Below are 21,037 nucleotides of genomic sequence, written 5' to 3'. Positions count from 1 at the left end.
CCAGAAGTGAGCACAATGCTGAATCACCCAATAGTTAGTTCTGTGCTTTCAGGGTACCAAGAAAGCACAGGGCGCAAGAGCACTAACAGAGAAGGAGGAAAAATGTTTGTGAAATAATTTGATATTGGATATTGTGTAAAAGCATTGACATTGCTATCCTGGGAAAAATCAGAACTAATTAGACTTTCTTACATGAATTTTACCATACAGTTACTTAGAATATATATTTCATATATATGTACATATACATGTGTTTACATATCATATAAAATTAAATGATGTAAAGTTAGCGTTCTCAAGGCCTGAAGAAGTTTTCTCCGGGCACTGATTAAGTACACACTTCTGAGCCTAAATTTCAAAGTTGGTATAAATAATATGACCCCAACCCACCTTTCTTAATTTATTTCTCACAATTGCCTTCCATGTGCCTTTTACTTCAGCCAAAGGCTGTACAGCCCCACATACCTTATACATTCTTCTGCTTCTTCTGTTTTGTGTGCTTACTCTCCTCTTCCACCAACATCCCGTTTCTAATTTTGCCTCACCTCTTAAGGCCCAGCCTGACTGTCAGTTGTGCCCTGAAATCTTCCAGCGTGTCCAGGCTAACAGTACAGGCATACTTCATTTCCATGGTGCTTCACTGTATTGTGCTTTGCAGATACTGTTTTTTGGGGTTTTTTAAATGTTACTATGGTAATTGCTTAAGGGACCACGAACTGTGCCCCTATAAGATGGCAAACTTAATTGAATTCCTTTAGATGAGGGCATATGGTACTAGTGAAGCTGTGTGTTAACTGGGAACTGAAATTGTTCCACCATGGATTCACTGAAATGTGAATTGGCACATTTTCATGTTTCTGGGCACTTTGATATTAATATTTTGTACCAGATTCATGCAAAATTATTGATTGGAAAGAAACATGCTGTGATAAAAACTTGTGTAAATAAATAATTATGATAGTGATTTACATATTATGCTGATACATTCAATTTCCCTTTCACCTCATATTTTTTGAAATTTGATTTAAATTTTTAAATATTCTATGGCTACAATTTTCAAAATGTGCTTTACTTTCTGATTATCAAATTATTATGTGCTTATTGTAAAATACTAAAACATCACTAAAAATATATATCGCCTAGAACGTGAAAGTCCCTCATGATCTCAAGTGATGACTTTTGCTAGTAATTTGAAGTGTGTGCATTTTGTATTCACATAAATATGACTTTTAACAAAAATATTGTTACACATATTATACTGCCAATTACTTTTTATTTATAAATATATTTTAGATATCTTTAGATGTCTAGATATCTATCTGTATTAGTTAGAGCTCTCCAGAGAAACAAAACAATAGGATATATAGAGATATATAGAAAGAGACTTATTATAAGGAATTGGCTCACTTGATTATGGAGGCTGAGAAGTCCCACAATCTGCTGTCTGCAATCTGGAGCCCAGGAGAGAGCCAGTAATGTAGTTTAGTCCAAGCCCAGAGACCTGAGAACTAGGAATGCTGATGTCTGAAGGCAGAAGATGGATGTCCTAACTCCAGAAGAAAGCATGAATTCACATTCCTGTGTTTTTCTGTTCTACTGGGGCCCTCAGTGGATTGGGTGATATCCACCCCCGTTGGCAAGGGTGATCTTGTTTACTCAGTCCACTAATACTAATGCTAATCTCTTCCAAAAACATCCTCAGAAACACACCCATAAATAATGTTTTACCAGCTTCTGGGCATCCCCTAGTCCAGTCAAATTTATATATAAAATTAACCATCAGACCACCTCTCTATATTTTGAAACTACTTCACAGTATTCCATTGTGATGTCACATGTCAATTTAACCTGCATTCCAATTAATGGGGACTATTTCACAACCACAGAAAATGTATGCTGAAATAAGCAGTGATAATCACATTTGTCTGGGTGTATGCACCTGTGTGTTTCTGAGTCCTGGAGGTAGAATGGCTGGATCAATTTAAAAGCACATTTATAATTTTAATAGATGGCTGCCAAGTTTTAATTCTTCTTTGGCTGGGCTATAACCACCCCAAACACTATGCAAAGATGTGACTGACTGTACATAGTAGAGGCTGATAGTTGACATCTTTAAGTTAAAATACCCAGATGAGGGCCGGGCACGGTGGCTCATGCCTGTAATCCTAGCACTTTGGGAGGCCGGGGCAGGCAGATTGCCTGAACTCAGGATTTAGAGACCAGCCTGGTCAACACGGTGAAACCCCGTCTCTACAAAAAAGTAGCCAGGCGTGGCAGCGTGCACCTGTAGTCCCAGCTACTTGGGAGGCAGGAGAATTGCTTGAACCTGGGAGGCAGATGTTGCAGTGAGCTGAAATCACGCCACTGCACTCCAGCCTGGGCAACAGAGCAAGACTGTCTCTCAAAAAAAAAAAAGAAAAAGAAAAACAAACAAACAAAAAAAACAAAACCCAGATGAGAATGCCTAAGCCTGATCCAGTGGGTTTTTCCAAGCCCCAGGTCGGCTTGTGTAACTGGATAACAAAGCACCCTGATGGCAATGCCTAAGCCTGAGCCTATGAATGCTCCAAGCCCCTAGATTCAGCTTGCTTAACGAGGCATCAAGGGAAGTTCAGGACTATACATTTGCAGCTGCTCTCCATCACTAGGATAACTATCTTCCTCACTTCTTTAAATATGTTCATTGCACTAAATATAACTCCTGTTAAAGTCCTCTACCGAATAGCAAAACCACTGTCAAAATTTCATATATCACCCAGAAAGATTTATAAGTCATTATAACCTCACCATTCATAACAAATCCCAGCTAAAATTCGGTGATTATTTTGACTCTGATAACTACAATGTTTGTCAGATTCCAGGATTGCAATGATTATACTTTTCACTTTTGTCATGTCTTGTTAGCTCTACTTTTTCATGGCAAATTACAGAGAGACTTTACTTTTTTCATATTATTTTATGTCATGTGGCCTATTAGTGTTATTTTATAATTTAGCAAAGGACTTTAAGAAAAAAAACTAAAGCATTTAAATAGCTGTTGCTAAAGTTTTATTTTTAAAACAGAGCTATGGCAATAAAAGTTGCTTCTCCACCAAAAATTCTCACAGCATGAGTATGTTAGCAACTCATGAAAAACAAAGTCACTGTTGCTTGCCAAGCAAGGGAAAATGTATTTATTCATTTGTTCAGAGAAAAATGACATGTATTCATTCATTTCACATTTTTTGAGAACTTACTGGGTGCCAAGCATAATGTGATAGGCGCAAAAAAGAATGTCCTATAATAACACACATTTTATCCTACTCTCTCCACCTCCAACCCTGATACTGGATGAATTCTGTATAGGAAACCTATGAAATACTAATTCTTCATGTTCAAAGAAACATTTAAAAATAGTTCTTTAAAGACCAAATTACCTTGCCTCATAGAGAATAAAAAGACTTGCTTTTGGTGTATATGTACACATACATATTTTTTTCTCTCTGATTAAAAATTATTTAAACATCTGTGCCCAGGATTAAGGATAATGAAATTCAACCATGAAAATGAGTAAATAATATATAATTGTAGTGTTGGAATTTATCAGTTTAGAATGGTTACCTCCATATTCACCTTTTTTTAATCTTCTTGTAGACATTATTGTTATTGACTGCAAATGCCTCAGCATTTTTGTTCATTGGAATGTAGTTTGACAGATTAATTATATGTTATCAGGCAGTTGAAGATCAGCTAAAGATATGTGGCCACAAGAGGGATGCTGATGTCTTTGAGCTGTTCCTTTCTAAAAAGTAAGTATACTTAACATAAAAAATGAAAGAGTATCATGTTATCATGATCATGTTAAAATGTTTCACAGATTCAAATGTTATTTTCCATTTTTCCCCCTCAAGGACTGGGTAGGACTCCAATTATTTTACCACTTCCTGGAATCCACAGTTTTCTGTTGGAGAGACAAGATAGTGAAATTGATTAAAAAAAAAATTATGGAAACAGGCTGTTTGAATCCCAGCTCTGTCTCTTCCAGCTGGGTGAGACATATCTTGGGTATGTCATATAACCTCCCTATTAGGATTGTCAGATTTAACAAGTAAGTATATAGGACATCCAGTTGGATTTGAATTTCATAGAAACAATGAATATAATTTTAGTTAGTATAAGTATGTCCCACACAGTAGTTGGAAAATTCATTGTTTCCCTGAAATTCAAATGTAGCCCGATATCCTGTCTTTTATCTGGCAACGTTATTCCCTGGGCATAATTATACTACCTCATTCTCAGGGTTGTTGTGAAGCTTAGGTGAGTTAGTAAAAGTTAGTCAAAGTTACTGGTACACAGCAAGCACTCAGTGAGCATTAGTATGGTTAATATTATTACTATTATTGGGAATCATTATACCACATACTATGATAATGACCTCCATTATACTACAACCTCTACCAATCCCCATACGAATTTTACCGATAAGTAGAAAAATCCCTCTCTTATATCAACAGAACACTTTGATTCCCCTCGAACTCCCCAAGGTGGCAGACAACAAATTGGGTTTTTCTGCAGAGCAGAATGAGATAGAACCCAGGTATGAGAGGAAGAGGGAGTTATAAATAAGATTAGACTCTGATACCACAGTTCTCACTGGCCAATAAGTGCCACTGAAGTTTGCATTTTAAGCACAATGACCCTATTCCTACATTTTGTCCCCCTTACTTTGCGCTTTTTAATGCCTCTGAATTCTGTGTATTATTTTTAAATAGGCTTGACATATTTTTGCTCATATGTAATCTTTGGAATTCAGCTTCTTTTAAAGAAAATGCCTCAGTTTATCAACAAATTTAATCACTTTTATTTCTAGTGATTTGGAGAAATCCTTTATTATTAAACATTTATTTTATTGTAAATAAATATTTATGTTTATCAGTACAGAGAAAAGTGTTTACCTTCGTAATGGCTCTGAATGTCTTGGTAGTAAAGGAATAAATTGATAACCAGTTTGAAATGTTTAAAAATATATTTTTTAGTATGGAACAGGTATGGCAGAGCATTCTGACACATTTAAGGTCATGCTTTGAGCTTCTCGATATAGGTCAGTTAGTTTTAAAATAACAATAAATACTTCATGTGGTCAAAAGATTGCATCTTTCATGATTTTGACAATTGTATACTGTTGATCACTACAGTAAGTAGATAATAAGAGTAGCTTTAAAATAGTAGAAATTTGAGATATTGATCACCTGACAGTAGATAATTAATTGACTCCTTGTGAGAAGGATAACACATTTTACATTTTAAGGACACTAAGTTACCATTTCATCCAGCTGTGGACAAAAACTATTTCCCAGTCCAGATGCCAATACGCTGGTATACTGAGTTATTTACCAAGTTTCTATTGACTCTGGGAAATGGAAAGCATCTTATTGATGTGTTCTTGAGTGATCATGGAGAACATACATTATAACAAGATGTTGACAATTATTGTCAGCATGAGTCATAGCCATCATTAGTAGAATTACCTCTCATTATCCTTTGACTGGCCTCACCTTATAATGTAACAGCCCATTATTGATTTAGGGCAGGTTTATGTGCAGAATAAACCCTTCTGACATGAAAGAGTTAAAGTACCCTTGAAAAGTGAATTTATATGATATCAGATGTGGGCTCGTAAAATTTTTTTTTTAATTAAATTTTAAAAAAGAAAAATGATAAATGAATTTATTACATTACCTAATCAATGAAAATTCAACATTGATATTACTGCTACAAAAAAAGTTAATGACAGTAACGTGACACTGTTAATACTTTAAAGTTTTAGTGTATTAAAACAAATTTCACACCACTGCACTCCAGCCTGGGTAACAGAGCAAGACTCAGTCTCAAAAAATAAAATAAAATAAAATAAAATAAAATAACTTTTATGGGAAATCCTCTGAGTGGGGCATGAGATACTCTGATGTAGCCATGTAATGATTTCTTTATTATTTATCATAGGAACAGATGAAGTTAACGTACTCTCACTATCGCCCCATGCAATAGTTAGGGTACCCCAAGGTCCAAGTACTCTTTCCCTGAAAAAAGCTACATATCTACAGTGAGAGAGGAGAATGTATTATTATTTGTGCAAATTTCCTACTAAAAGTTGCTTTGAGGCCAGACGCAGTGGCTTATGCCTGTAATCCCAACACTTTGAGAGGCTGAGACAGGTGGATCACCTGAGCCCAGGAGTTTGAGACCAACCTGGGCAACATATGAAACCCTGTCTCTACAAAAAATTAGCTAGGTGTGGTGGTGTGCACCTGTGGTCCCAGCTACTTAGGAGGCTGAGGTGGGAGGATCACATGAACCTAGGAGGTGGAGGTTGCAGTGATCCGAGATGGAGCCACTGTACTCCAGCCTGGGCAACAGAGCCAAACCCTTTCTAAAAAAGAAAAAAAAAAAGTTGTTTTGGAAGAGTCTGAAATACTTAGTTGTGCCAGGGAAGTGCTCAAAAACTAATGGTACATATCAAAGAGACACACAATTCTGCTTGAAATGTCTTTCATAAGGGAGAATTTGATAATTGTTTTAAGTGATAAAGGATTAAGTAAAAAACTCTTGAAAATTCAGGGAAGATGGGGAGGAGAATGAATGAGATAGAAGAGGAGGGAACAGACGTTCATTACAGAAGAATAGCAGCTAATAAATGTTAAAAGAATAAGAACATTAGGAAAATCATTTTATAATCCCAAATCTATTGGCTCAGGTAAGGATCATCAATTGAAGCTAAAGCTATTGAGTAAAGAGTTGTCAGGAAGCAAGATATACACATGATCTCAGATATTCGCCTCATGCATGACTTTCCAATTATAAAATTTGTACTTTTACAGTGGCAAGAACTGGCAGATACCTCTTAACCAAATGACTGAATTTAGCTTCATCAAGAGTGGGGCAGAATGACATCATTTGGGTCCTTATGTGATTCAGTAATTACCACCCATGTATTTGAGAAGTAGACGTGATCTTCCTTGCGTTTGATCATTAGGAAACAATCCAAAAAATCAATAATGTGAGACATTCTACCAGACAATTATCCTGGACTCTCCAAAAAGCTAATGTTTTTTGTTTTTTTTTGTTTGTTTGAGATGGAGTTTTGCTCTTGTCACCCAGGCTGGAGTGCCATGGCATGATATCGGCTCACTGCAACCTCTGTCTCTTGGGTTCAAGTGATTCTCCTGCCTCAGTGTCCCAAGTAGCTGGGATTACAGGCATGTGCCACCACACATGGCTAATTTTTGTATTTTTAGTAAAGATGGGGTTTCACCATGTTGGCCAGGCTGGTCTCAAACTCCTGACCTTAGGTGATCCATCCACCTCAGCCTCCCAAAGTGCTGGGATTACAGGCATGAGCCACCACACCCAGCCCAAAAAAAAACTAATGTTAAGGGAGAAAAAGGAAAGAAGACGATTACCTTTAAAAAGACCCAAAGGTTATACCACCCCAAAATGCAATCCATGAATGTTAATGGGATACAGGATTAAAACAAATCAAAAAAAGTGTAGGAACAACACGGAAAAATTTGAACATGAATGGCATATTAGATTACATTACTGAATTCAATTTCATCTTCTTAGGTGTGAAGGATGGTATCATGGTTGTGCAGGACAATGCCCTGATATAGGAGATACACATGCTGAACTCCTTAAGCTGAGACACCTGCAATAAGCCTGCAACTTTATTTTCAAATGATTCACCAAGAAAATTATCAACCAATAAATATATAAATTAGATAGATAGTATGAGCATGTGACAATATGTTAAAAATTATGATGGTTATACAAGTGGTCATTGTACTATTCCTTCTTTTCTCAGGTTTGACATTTTTCAATATAAAAAGTTGGCAAAAAAGGGTTTATTTTGTTTAGAAATGTTTGCATGCTTTCAAAAAATGTATGTTTTTATAAAAATTAGAAAAATATTAGTCCTTCAGTGTCCCAAGGTTAAAAATAATTGTGATAAAATTTTACCAAAAATGAATTAATATCTGTAATAAATATAAATATTGATATTTTTATGCTTTGAAAAGTACCTGGCACACAATACGTGTTCTATAAGCATTTAATTAATAAACAGATACATACATGTATACATACTTGGGTTCCACAATTTCTGCCCTGAGAAATAAGAGATCCAACTACTCCAGGCCACATCAATCAAATAACCAACTATCCTCACACAGTGCCATCTCCCAAACCCACATCTGCCCCTTTGATGAGTGAGCTGCCTTAGCAGCAACAACCAAGACCACTTGGATAGGTGGAATCTCACACAGTTCAAGAGAAGTGGGTAATATTTTAATCATATAATTAATAAATAGAGGGAGAATAAAGCACTTCACACAGTGTCTGTCTCTTGGTGTCCTGCAATTTCCATCTGAGTCCGGTCTGGCCAAATACTTCAAGGTTATTGCCCCACACTAATAACCCCACAGACAATATTGAAGCAGGATGCAGCTACGTTTCCCACATTTACTTGAAAGTCCTGTATCAGCTTCACTTTTTTCTTTTGTCCTCTCCCCAGTAAAACTTGTTTTGAATTAAGGTTCCAATAAATTCAGCCATAATGAGGTGTAAATTTTTGCTAATGTGATAAAGTGCTCCCTTTCAAGTATTAGCTTTAACTAGCTGACAAAATCTTAATCCAAGTGAATGAAGTTATAATGATGGAATTTCTGAAATAAGTAGGTGAGTGTGCCAATAATTTTGAAACGACAAAGAGAGGCCTTTCTAGTTACTACGAAGCCATACTACGTGCCCAGCCTTACCTATGTGTGAACTAATTGTTGCTAATGTTCACATTTTTTTTTCTTTCCAGGGAACTGACAGAGGTCATTGATCTTTCTAGGTTTAAAAAATTGAAATACTTATGGCTTCATCATAACAAGGTAGTGTTGTATTTTATCTTTCAATTACTAAAATTAAACTACTATCTTAATTTTATATTCCTAATAGAGCTAATCTTTAAAAGTATTAAAATTTTTGCTTAAAATTTAAATTCAGCTAAGAAACCAATATAAAACATATATATCTGGTACATATACATATATATTTGGTATACATACACATATATACACACGAGATACATTGAATAAGGGCAATCTGTGAGGTGCTATCAAATTGCAATTTTACTTTTGTCTCCCATGTCCTATCAAATCCACTTAGTGGAAACTATTCCTACTTAGGCTCCTGAAAGAAAACCTGGGCAGCCCCATAACCTTTTTCATCTCTCTTAGGTAATACAAAATTGTACAGCCCATTGAGTCATAGTCATAGTGCCAGTTCATAAATGAGAATATAATAGCCAACTGTCAATCTTCAATCACAAATGAGATATGCCCCCATCTATATCCAGCTATGGCTGACTGCAGATGGCCACCTGCCTTCTTTATTAACTAGAAAGCCATGGTTGGCTGTTTTCCTTCCGTCTTATCTCCACTTCAGCCTTCTCCAGGTTTGGTATGGAATGGGGTGGTGTAGTAGTAGAAAAAAGGCAAGGGAGAAGCAAAGTTCTTTGCTTGGTACCCTGTAGTACTAACAGATGTTCAAAGTTGATCCTTCCCCTTTATGGCGTATTCAGAAGTTCCTCTGCTAGGCCTCTCCAACACTGACTCCTCTTCACTGGCCACTCCTGGCTCACCTCACCTTTATCCCAGGGTTACTTACAACTGAGGGTCTTTTGGCCTTGGCAAATCACCCTCATGTGCAGAATCCCTTATACAGTGCCCCAGGTCAACATACCTAGTCCTCAGACTCACATATCTTTGTCCTGCAATCAGAGGCCAAGAGGGTTCGTACCTCCCAGTTGCTACCAGATATGATTTGGCTCTGTGTCTCCACCCAAATCTCATCTAAAATTGTAATCGCCACATGTTGAAGGATGGACATGATAGGGGGTGATTGGATCATGGGGATGGTTCCCTCCATGTTGTTCTCATGATAGTGAGTGAGTTCTCACAATATCTGATGGTTTTTAAAGTGGCACTCCCTCCATTGCTCCCTTTCTTACCTGCCACCATGTAATATGTGCCCTGCTTCCCCTTCAGCTTCTGTCATGATTGTAAGTTTCCTGAGGCTTCCCCAGCCGTGTGGAATGATGAGTCAATTAAACCTGTCTTCTTTATAAATTACCCAGTCTCGGGTAGTTCTTTGTAGCCGTGTGAAAATGGATGAATACAGAGAATTGGCACTGGCAGAGTGGGGTACTGCTATAAAGATAACCTGAATATGTGGAAGTAACTTTGGTAGCTTCACCGACAGCTTGCACCATGTGCCTGGAAAAGCCACAGGCACTCAATGCCAGCTCATGAAAGCATCTGTGGGGGTTGTACCCTGAAAAACCACAGGGGCAGAGCTGCCCAAGGCCATAGGAGCCCACCCTTTGCATCAGCATGCCCTGGATGTGAGACGTGGAGTCAAAAGAGATATTGGAGTTTCAAGATTTAATGACAAGAAACCCCACCTGGTTTCTGAATTGCATGAGGCCTGTGACCCTTTGTTTTGGCCAATTTCTCTCATTTGGAATGAGAACATTTACCCAATGCCTGTACCTCCACTGTGTCTTGGAAATAACTAAATTGCTCTTCATTTTACAGGTTCATAGGTGGAAGGGACTAGCCTTGTCTCAAATGAGACTTTGGACTTGGACTTTTGAGTTAATGCTGGAATGAATTAAGACTTTGGGGAACTGTTGGGAAGGCATGACTCTGTTTTGAAATGTGAGAAAGACATGAGATTTGGGAGGGGACAGAGGTGAAATGCTATGGTTTGGCTCTGTGTCTCCACCTGAGTCTCATCTCAAATTGTAATCCCCATGTGTGAGGGGAGGGACCTGGTGGGAGGTGATTGGATCGTGGGGGCAGTTTCCCTCAGGCTGTTCTCATGATAGTGAACGAGTTCTCATGAAATCTGACGTTTTTAAAAGTGGCACTTCCTCTTTCATGCTCTTTCTCGCCTGCCACCATGTAAGAGGTGCCTTGCTTCCCCTTCGCCTTACACCATGACTGTAAGCTTCCTGAGGCCTTCCCAGCCATGTGGAACTGTGAGTCAATTAAACCTCTTTTCTTTATAAATGACCCAGTCTTGGGTAGTTCTTTATAGCAGTGTGAAAATGGACTAATACACTATCCAAGCTGATTTAACTTCCTCAGGAAGTGGCAGGCACCAGGCCACCATGCCCCCAAATGAGGGAACATGTCTCAAGATCACCAAGTATGGCTGTTGAAGTTTCTCTTAAAGGCTAGGGTTAAGGAGGCAGTGTTCTCCCACCCCTCCCTCATAGTAAGGGCCTGAGTGTTGGACTCAAAACTTTTTCCAAGCAAAAGAGCAAGATTGAACTAAAATTCAAACCCAGACAATCATTACAGTAAGCTAGTGACTAGGTTGTTTGCAACTTTCAAAAATTCATCTTCCGACAGTTTGTATTTGTTCATTATACAGTATATTGATAACCCAATCTTAGCATTTTGAATGTAGACTTTCAAACAGTAGCTGACAGAAGAAATAATGAGTTTTCAGTAGTCATCTGCCTGTCAAGTAGTAAGTCCAGATCTCAGCACTGAATCTGTAAACAGCCATGTTTATAACAATATTTCAATATTTTATTTCATTCTTAGTCTTTTTAAACACCAACTAAGTGGAAAATGGAAAATGAAAAGTGCTTTGGTATTAACTATAAGCATAAATCTCATAAGCTGGAAATAATTTCTAGGAGAACAAACACAGATTCCTTTGAGGCCCAGGCAGCTAACAGCTGGAACGGAAAGTGCACACTCTACTTTAAGGCATACAAATTCAAAACGCTTTTAAAAAAACATACTGCTGGCCAGGCACGGTGGCTCATGCCTGTAATCCCAGCACTTTGGGAGGCCGAGGTGGGTGGATCATAATGTCAGGAGTTCAAGCCCAGCCTGGCCAACACGGTGAAACTCTGTCTCTACTAAAAATACAAAAATTAGCTGGTTGTGGTGGTGGGCACCTGTAATCCCAGCTACTCGCGAAGCTGAGGAAGAAAATTGCTTGAACTCAGGGGGTGGAGGTTGCAGTGAGCCGAGATTGTGCCATTGGCATTCCAGCCTGGGTGACACAGTGAAACTCCGTCTCAAAACACACACACACACACACACACACACACACACACACACTGCCAAAACTTGTCCTTGGTCACAGTGTACGACTTCTGTTAGAAAAAGATGAAAATCATCAGGCATGGCAAAAGTGACTAATCTTTGTTTTTAGTGTGTGTTCCTGTGGTGTTCACTGGTGTCCAGTTTGGAGGGAAAGAACATGTACAAATGTCTAGAAGGGAGAGGTATAATTAGGGATTTTATATTTTTTTTGGAATATTTCTGGGAATGGATATCATCTGACTTCCAACTACTCATTGAATATTCACCAAATGGACTTGCAGATGCATCTGCGCTTAGAAAGGGATCGCATGCACCATCAACTGTTTTACTTTCCTTTGTTTTTGAAGGGGTGGGGCAGAAAAGGAATACAACAAAAGGCTGAATTTTTTTCTCATGCTTGATTATTTATATGCAACAAACTATATTATTTCTGTGAACCCCAAATATCTGAGACAGGTCTCAGTCAATTTAGAAAGTTTATTTTGCCAAGATTAAGGACACGAGCCTGTGACAAAGCCTCAGGAGGTCCTGACAACATGGGCCCGAGGTGGTCCAGGCACAGCTTGGTTTTATGCATTTTAGGGAGAGGAGACATCAATCAATTTTCCACCTGTGACCTGAAGGAGGCTTCCAGGTCATGGGTAGATAAAAGACAAATGGCTGCATTCTTTTGAGTTCCTGATAAGCCTTTCCAAAGAAAGCAATCAGATATGCATCTATCTCAGTGAGCAGAGGAAGGACTGAGTTCTGTGTGTCCTTTGTCCCCAAAGAATTTCCTTGTGGACAAATTGTGAGAGAGGTGTGTAGCTTTTTTATCTTAGTAGCTATCTTTTTTAGGGATAGAATGGGAGGGAGGTTTGCCCTAAGTAGTTCCTAGTTTGATTTTTCCCTTTGGCTTAGTGCTATTGGGATCCTGAGATTTATTTTCCTTTCACATGTCTAAAATCACATCACTTAATTTGTTCTTTATGAAAGAGACTGGTTTAGTCCGTGTAGACTGAAAAGATTTCATACCCAAAACAGCTTCTGAGTGGCCATGGGATAAGTAAATAAGCTAATGTGAGTTTTCCTATTGATCAGTAATTAACTGGGTGCTAAGCTGCCTAAGTATTCCTACTCCATCAAAAATCAAAGTCTTATTCAGATCCCAAACTCTAAAAGGCATATTAACTATTATAATATTTCATCAAAGTTCATATATAAAATTTTAATTATGAGTTTTCTTTAAAATCTAGATTATACTAGATTGACCACTAAGAGGAAACTATGCGACTGTAGAAATGATATAGAGATTTGTGAAAAACATTAACCCTGAGATATGAATATATTTAGAGTTATAACACATTGTTAAGAATGATCTGAATTCCTGACCAGCATTGTTCTTATATTAGTGAATATTTTAGCTACCCTCTATTTAGGAATAAATAAAGCAAAAGGAGTAAAATAAAGGGATGCATTTTTTTATTCACTTATTCAATCCACAATATTTATTGAAGTATATGAGGTCATTATTTGTTGTCCATTCGTGTCTATTCTTTGCTTATTCCTGTCCAACAGAATTTGGGTTTGAGTTTTGGTACATACTCCTCCTCCATTCTACTCAAATAGGTGGCCCCACTTAGGTCCATGGGTGGATCCTGAACTGTCTAAGCCAACCAGAATAATCCCACTCTTCTGGTGAGTGATTAGTCAATGAACAGGCATCTAACCTAATTGTAACAGAGACATAAGGACACATTTGCTGGGAGGTTCCTGGGAGAGGCTCTCTTATTCCTAAAAGGGAGTACTAGAAGAGTACTTTTGCTTCTGGATGTTTTCTTACCTGGATGTGAAGGCAGGAACTAACTATCCTATGAACTTGATGAAGCCAACACTTAGAGAAAGGCAGAACGCAGAGATTCATGAAGATGCCAAGTCTAAGGCTATCACAACTTTGCACTTGGTGATATGAAAGACAATTAATGATATTTCTTTATTTGTCAATTTGAGTTGGGCTTAAAAGTTACTTGGAGCCAAAAGCATCCTATTTGGATATAGCTTATTCTGTACTTGCATTAGGCTGCTATAGAATACAACAATAAATGTGATTACCCCTGTTCTAGTGATAAAACTAGGAAGGGTAAAGGGAGTGGCTCTGCTCCTAGCAAGTACATTGTATTTGATAGCTGCCTGGAATGAGACAACACAGTTGTCTTTGAAGGCAGTGAATGTAATGTGGTAAATTTGAAGCCTAGTATGCTGGAAGGGTGTATATTTCTTCAAATCATTATCTAGTGGGTGATAAAACTTGAGCTTCTGGTCCAAACGTGAACTAGCTGATGAAAAAGCACAAGTTTATTTCTAAGGACCTCCAACATCCTAACTTTCCTAGGTTTGCTTTGGCAACTCTAGTTCTTTCATTATGCTCTGTGAGGGCTTGTTTAGCTTCATATTGCATAGATATTCATTAGTGCTGCATCTCCTCCTTTTCGACATCATGTTTTCCTAACATCCGCTGACATAATTAGTGGGAGGCAGCTGCTCTTAGGTCTAAAGTCTCCCTTCCTCGTTTCATTCTCTAACAAGTCTGACCCAGAGAATTTCAGGTCCGTGGATTCATTCCTTCCAGCCTCTCATGAAAGGTTGAGTTAGGCTCAGATAAATTACCTAAGTGACCTATATTTTACACAACAATTTATATGGCACATAGATATAATCTCCTTCTGTCTTTGCTCATTACTTCAAAAATTTCTTTTATGGATGTCCAATAATGACTATGCATTCATAATATTGGTGCCACAATGTTAATATCCTTCTATTTCTGGAAGTACAACAGTAGCTTGGTATATTTCATTTTGTCTCAGATGAAGAACCTGTCTAACGCCTCACCAAGCAAGTATTCAAAATGGAATCTGGGTTTCTGCTGTGCAGCAAAAACCAATGGTTAATAAATTTTATAAATTCAGTTTACATGAAAAGACGCTTCTGGCAAAGTCATTGTTTATAAACATCATTATCTAAAGAATAATTGAGATATTTATAATAACATCACTCACACTAACTGACTAGAGAATGGTCAGATTTGGAATAAATCCTTTAACATTAGGACAAATACCTAATGCATGCAGGACTTAAAACCTAGATGACGGGTTGATGGGTGCAGCAAACCACCATGGCACATGTATACCTATGTAACAAACCTGCACGTTCTGCACATGTATCCCAGAACTTAAGGTAAAATAAAATAAAAATAAAGAGTAAATGTTTTAAGAAATGTCTCAGGCTCAATCTTCGATACTGTTATGATTTCCTAGCTCCTAGACATGAAGTGCGTATTGAGAATTCAGCAAATAGCACAAATTTATGTATTTTAGGAAGGAATATTGGTTTACAAAATTAGCAAATCATACGTTGGAAATTGAAATAATTATTTTTAATGTGCTGTTACAAATATTTGATAAAGAATCCTTTGAATGGCTGTACTTTTTCAGGTAGCTTTACAATGTGATTTGTATCATGGAATTTATGTTGGCCTCTTTAATCAGATTTATTTCTATATTAAGTTTGGGTATATGTATTTGTTTATTCATTTATATGTATTTGTTTATGGGTATATGTATTTGTTTATTCATTTATACAATACTTTGTTCCAAAAAACTATTTAGAGCAGTACAAACTCCATTGTAAGATGTAAGAGCTATTAAAAAAACAAAATAAATTGCCATACATTCCATATATTTTGGGCTCTTACACGTTTCTGTTACCTTAGGGCAACATTAATTTTATCCTTTGTGTCAACTTTGTTGAAAAAATTATATTTTGCTCCATATTTTAAAACTTCTTTAAAAAGCAAATCATATAAATAACCTAAATAACACTTCACTGCATGGTTGTGAAATTTGAAGATATGTACAATACATATCTAGTTATGGTTTTTAATGATTTAACCAAAAAATGTAACCTATTTTTGGAAAGAGCAGGTACAAATATTTTAGTATGTTGGAAAAGAGAGGGAAAAACATGAGAATTAAAGTCTGGATTGGTTAAAAACAGTTATTTCTGAATATTTTTAAGGTATGGACTGTGTAAGCACTGTAAACATTTTAAACTAAGATAGAAATGAATGCATTGTTTTAATTTATTGGATAAGAATACCATAAAAATAAGGTTAGAAATTCTAAAAGTATATTGAAATGTTTCTTTTTTTACTCCTATATAATTTAGGGTATATTATTAAAATGCTTCCCAACTAATGTTTCATGTTCTATGTAAATTTAGTAAATATTGGGATTTCAGTACTAAACGTACAATAACATACCGTTTTATTTAACACATAAGTACAGAATTTTTCAGAATTTCATCATGTTGTTTAATCACTGGTCTATGTATGGGACTTTGCCCCTATGGTTTTTCAACCTTGCTACTATTGCGTTTTGACCTGGATAATTCTTGGTGGTGGAGTCTGTCCTGTGCATTTTAGGATGTTCAGCAGCATCCTTGGCCTCTACCCATTAATGCCAGGAGATGCCCCCCCGGGAGTGGCAAACAAAAATATTTCCAGATATTGTCAAATGCTCCCTGGGGGGCAGAATTCCCCCCACCTCCACTGAGAATCATTCCATACAGCAGACAGAGTGATCTGTGGAAACCTAAGTGAAAACATGTCACTCCTCTGCTCAAAACCTCTGGTGGTTTTCTGTTACATTCAGCCAAGTTCTTACAGTAACCAACAATGTCCTGTACACATTGGGCCTCTGGTTCTCTTCTGACCTTATTACCTGCCATCTCTTTCTGGCTCATTCTGGTTTAGACACCCCAGGCACTATACTGTCTCTGGACCTGTGCACTGGCTTGTCCCCAGTGCTGTTCCTACAAATATTGCAGTGGCCCTCTCCCTCCCTGTGATCGACAGTCTGTTCAAACATTGTGTCCTCCACAAGGCCTACTCTGTCCAACCCCGCTAAAATGTAACACTACCTCACTCTATCACTTCCAACCCGCTAAAATGTAACACTACCTCACTCTACCACTTCCAACTGATGGCGGTGGCGGGCCGTCTGGAGCAGATGCTGCCATTACACCAGCTGCAGCAGGGAGGTGTGGACAGTGGCAGCAGGAGTAGCTGTGGGAGCAGCAGTGGTGGCAGTGGGACCCCTGTGCCCCACATCCCCAAGGCAGCCAATTGCACCACCTCCACCCTCGCACAGCCAGGCAGGACCCGCTCCCAGGCCCAGAGCCTCCACTGTGGCCTTAACCTCACTCCTTGCCGTGTCTTGGGAACCTGTGATCACCCAGCAGAAGACACAGCCAGGCAAACGTGGAAGGCAGGTGGAAAGGCCCTGGAGCCCACCCCTGGGAGACCCCACCAGAGCGGGCCACCCTGGGAGCTGCTGCAGTGGGGCCAGGCCGAGTCACCCGCTGGTGGAGGAGCAGTGTCGTTGGGCATGGAGTGGGGAGCAGAGAGGGGTCCCAAGGCAGAGCTGGGACTGGGGTGGTGCCATGCTCCACGGAGATGGCGGGAGCTCTCCAGGCACAACTACAGCTGCCCAAGCCATGGCTGCAACCTGGGCACCCCTGTGCTCTTGGGAGCTGGGAGCAGGCAGAAGCCCCATCCTCCCAGGCACAGCTGCAGCTGCCCAAACTGCCGCTGTGGACCCAGGCATCTCCCTGCACTCTCAGGGACCCAGGAAGGCCCCTCCTATGCCTGCAGGCTCAGAAGTGCCTCCTCCTGCTGTCTGGCTTCTCCCTGCTGTCAGCACCCACTCTGATAACAGAGCAAAGTTGAGCTCAAGCCAGGCTGTTGTCACAACCTGACTGGGGGTACACACACTCGAGGCAATGCTGGTACCTCAGCCTCCTCCAACCTTGGCCCCCTCCAGACTTTGGGCACCAAGAAGCATGGGAGGGAGGCTGAAGGGGAGCTAAGGGCAGCTCAGCACTGGCCTGGCCTGCAGGTGCCCCTTGGTGTGAACAATCTGAGCACCATGAACAGTGGCAGGAGGCACACAGGCTCCTGGGCAGAAGGAGGCAGGTCCCCGGTGAAGCCCCACCTTCAAGCTGGAGAGGGCCTAAAGGCTAAGGGCTGGGCTGGCAGTCCCATGGACCAGAGTGAAAACTTGTGGTACCTTTTCTGGGCCCGCCCATTGCTGCCCATGAACCGACCAGCAAGCACTTCCTCCCCTCTAAGGCCCATAAAAGCCCTGAACTCAGCCAGATTGAGGAGACAACAGGATGACCAGCTGCAGAGAGGAACTATCCTCTCTGCTGAGAGCTGGACACTTGTTGGGGCACTCTTGCTATGGACAGGAGCTGCCCACTGCGGGTCTTCTCTAAGGTGTTCTATTGCTCAGTAAAGCTCCCCTTTGTCTTGCATACCCTCCAGTTGTCTGTGTACCTCATTCTTCCTGGATGTAGGAGAAGAACTTGAGACCTGCTGAATGGCAGAGCTAAAAGAGCTGTAACACAAACAGGGCTGAAAACACGCCCCTTGCCTGCCACACTGTGGGTGACAAGAAGGAGAGAAGAGAGAAGGAGAGAAGAGAGAAGGAGAGAAGAGCTGAGGCCCTTTGGGGAACCCAGACCTAGGAGCTCCCCAAGCCAGGGCTGTGACACCCTCTTTAGGGTTCTGCAGTTCCTGGCATCTTCAAGCTTCTGGGCACCACACCGCATTCCCCAGTGTCAGTCATGGAAGCTGCTTATGATACACCTGGCCCAGCCACAGCCTCACAGGAAGCTCGTGCCCATGCCAACCCCTGGAGCCGCCTGTCCTGCCACAGCCGGCTGGACCCCTCACTTGTTCACACACCCCTCAGTGCTCTGTGCCTGGCTCACCCTTGACAGGCATGGGATCCAAGCTGGTAGCAGGAGCTGAGCACAGCCTTCCAGGCTGAGTGGGCAGAACCAGCCCAGCAGGCCAGAGCAAAACTCAGGCAAAGGTGCCACTGGCCACAGAGGTTTCCGACTGGTGAAGAAATATCCCCAAGATCCTGCAACACAATCTCCAAGCTTCATTTTTTTCACATAGCACTTATCAACTTAGGTCATAATATATAATTTACTCATTGTATGTATTATTTATTTAATCTTTCCCTACTACAATAAGAGCAGAAATTTTTGTCTATTTTCTTCATGGCTGTTCCCCCAGAACTTAGCACGGAGTCTGGCACATAGTAGATGCTCAGCAAATGTTTGCTGAGTGGAAGAATGAGTAAATAAAAACTCTAATATTTTCTCATAAATACAATATTTTCATTTTTTCAGTGAATCCAAATGGCATGTAATTAGTCACCAGTTATAAATTTGAGGAGGGCAAGTTGATAATATTTTGTTTAGTATTTTACTTTTTGTTCATTTAAAAATGTCAGTTTCTGTTTATTGGACATCATGGCTAAGGATATTTCTTTGCATGAGTACTAGTTAAGGTAACAGAAGTTCACATGACAGAAGCATGCTTTGGCTGATTTAAGCAGAAAAATAATTTATCAAAAAGATATTGGATAGATATTATGGAGATTGAGAATCAAGTTCAGAAAGTTCTCAAAATCAAAGGCAGCCATGGTCAAAACCATGTCACAGAACTACTTTCCACAAACACTGTTTGCAGGAAAACAATCAACAATAGAAGCAGTGGCTTGTACTGTTGGTGTCACCAGCACCAGCCACTGGACACATCCACTGTCACCACTGCCACCATTTCCACTGCTATGGAAAGCAATATTTTTTTCTCTCCATCTCTACCATCACCAGAATTAACTTTCAACTGTCTCTGCTTCTTTGCATGAATAGCTCTTGATTAGAAGCTCAGATTGGGTGCATCAAGGTCATGAATCCGTGCCTTCCCTGCCAGAAGTCTGGAAAAGCAAATATCTTATTTGATGGGGTGTAGTTTCTGATTGCCACCAAGACTCATTAGACAAGAAATTCCTTGAATTGTGGGGAGGAGTTTTAGATGCTACACAGCCAAAAAGTTATAACTGTGTCCCATATTTTATTAATGTTTAGAAAGATAAAAATAAAAGGAAAAGTACTAATATCTGCATTAATGATTCCTGTTAGAGTACCAGAAAAGGATAGTTATTAAAATAACAGATGTTTTCAGGTGAGGTGGCTCATGCCTGTCATCCCCGCACTTTGGGAGGCCATGATTAGAGGGTTGCTTGAGTCCAGGAGTTTAAGACCTGTCTGAGAAACATAGTCAGACCACATCTCTATGAAAATTTTTTAAATTAGTCACGTATGGTGGTGTGTGCCTGTAGTCCCAGCTACTTGGGACGCCGAGGTGGGAGGATGCTTGAGCCCAGGAGGGTGAGGCTGCAGTGACTGTGATTGCACCACTGCACTCCAACCTGGGCAACAGAGTGACACCCTATCTCAAAAAAATAAAATAAAAAACGGTGTAGAACTGAGAACTGAAGTATAGCAATGGTTCTATCACTAACCAGCTAATAACATACAGCAAATCACATATCTCTAAATTGATGTTCTTCTTAGACAATATGGGGTATTTATTCTTTCTGACTGCTGCCAGGGTTGTCATGAAAAATAAATGCGATGACAAGTGTAAAGTACTAATCAGAGAAACTTGCACACGGTAGTCACAGAATAAACAGTAAGACCCAACTTCCTTACTCCTTTTCTTTATGTTGTTCTTAGCATAGCTATATAAACATATAATATGAATTGAAAGAATTGGCTAATTCTCTAAGTTAGCAAGGGTTGCGCACATCTGCTCTCACCTGTCATTTCCCAGTTGCAACAACTTTCAATTCTTTTAAGTGATCTTTTGTTACTTATCAGCTTTTCTCTAAGTCACTTGCTGGTATTGCTGCTACTTCTTGATTTTTCTCTTCTAGAAAACAGCTATTGAATTTTCACTAAGGAAATGAGCATTTAATTCTTTCTCTTTC

The 21,037-nt window shown here is 39.5% G+C and overlaps 2 protein-coding genes across 3 annotated transcripts in view; one reads left to right on the top strand and one right to left on the bottom strand.

Annotated features, from left to right (window-relative positions):
- The window catches only part of LRRC72 (leucine rich repeat containing 72), a 55,546-nt gene that overhangs the window by 1,955 nt on the left and 32,554 nt on the right, over nucleotides 1-21,037 (top strand). For both annotated transcript variants that reach the window (XM_054494939.1, XM_054494940.2), the window contains exons 2-3: nucleotides 3,715-3,788; nucleotides 8,843-8,912. In XM_054494939.1, the coding sequence (XP_054350914.1) occupies nucleotides 3,715-3,788; nucleotides 8,843-8,912 (144 nt within the window). The remainder of the gene's footprint in view (nucleotides 1-3,714; nucleotides 3,789-8,842; nucleotides 8,913-21,037) is intronic.
- The window catches only part of SOSTDC1 (sclerostin domain containing 1), a 102,870-nt gene that overhangs the window by 67,166 nt on the left and 14,667 nt on the right, over nucleotides 1-21,037 (bottom strand). The window lies entirely within an intron of this gene.

The sequence above is a fragment of the Pongo pygmaeus genome, chromosome 6 (genome assembly GCF_028885625.2).
Source record: "Pongo pygmaeus isolate AG05252 chromosome 6, NHGRI_mPonPyg2-v2.0_pri, whole genome shotgun sequence".
Lineage (NCBI taxonomy): Eukaryota > Metazoa > Chordata > Mammalia > Primates > Hominidae > Pongo > Pongo pygmaeus.
This window is presented reverse-complemented; position numbering and strand designations above follow the sequence as displayed.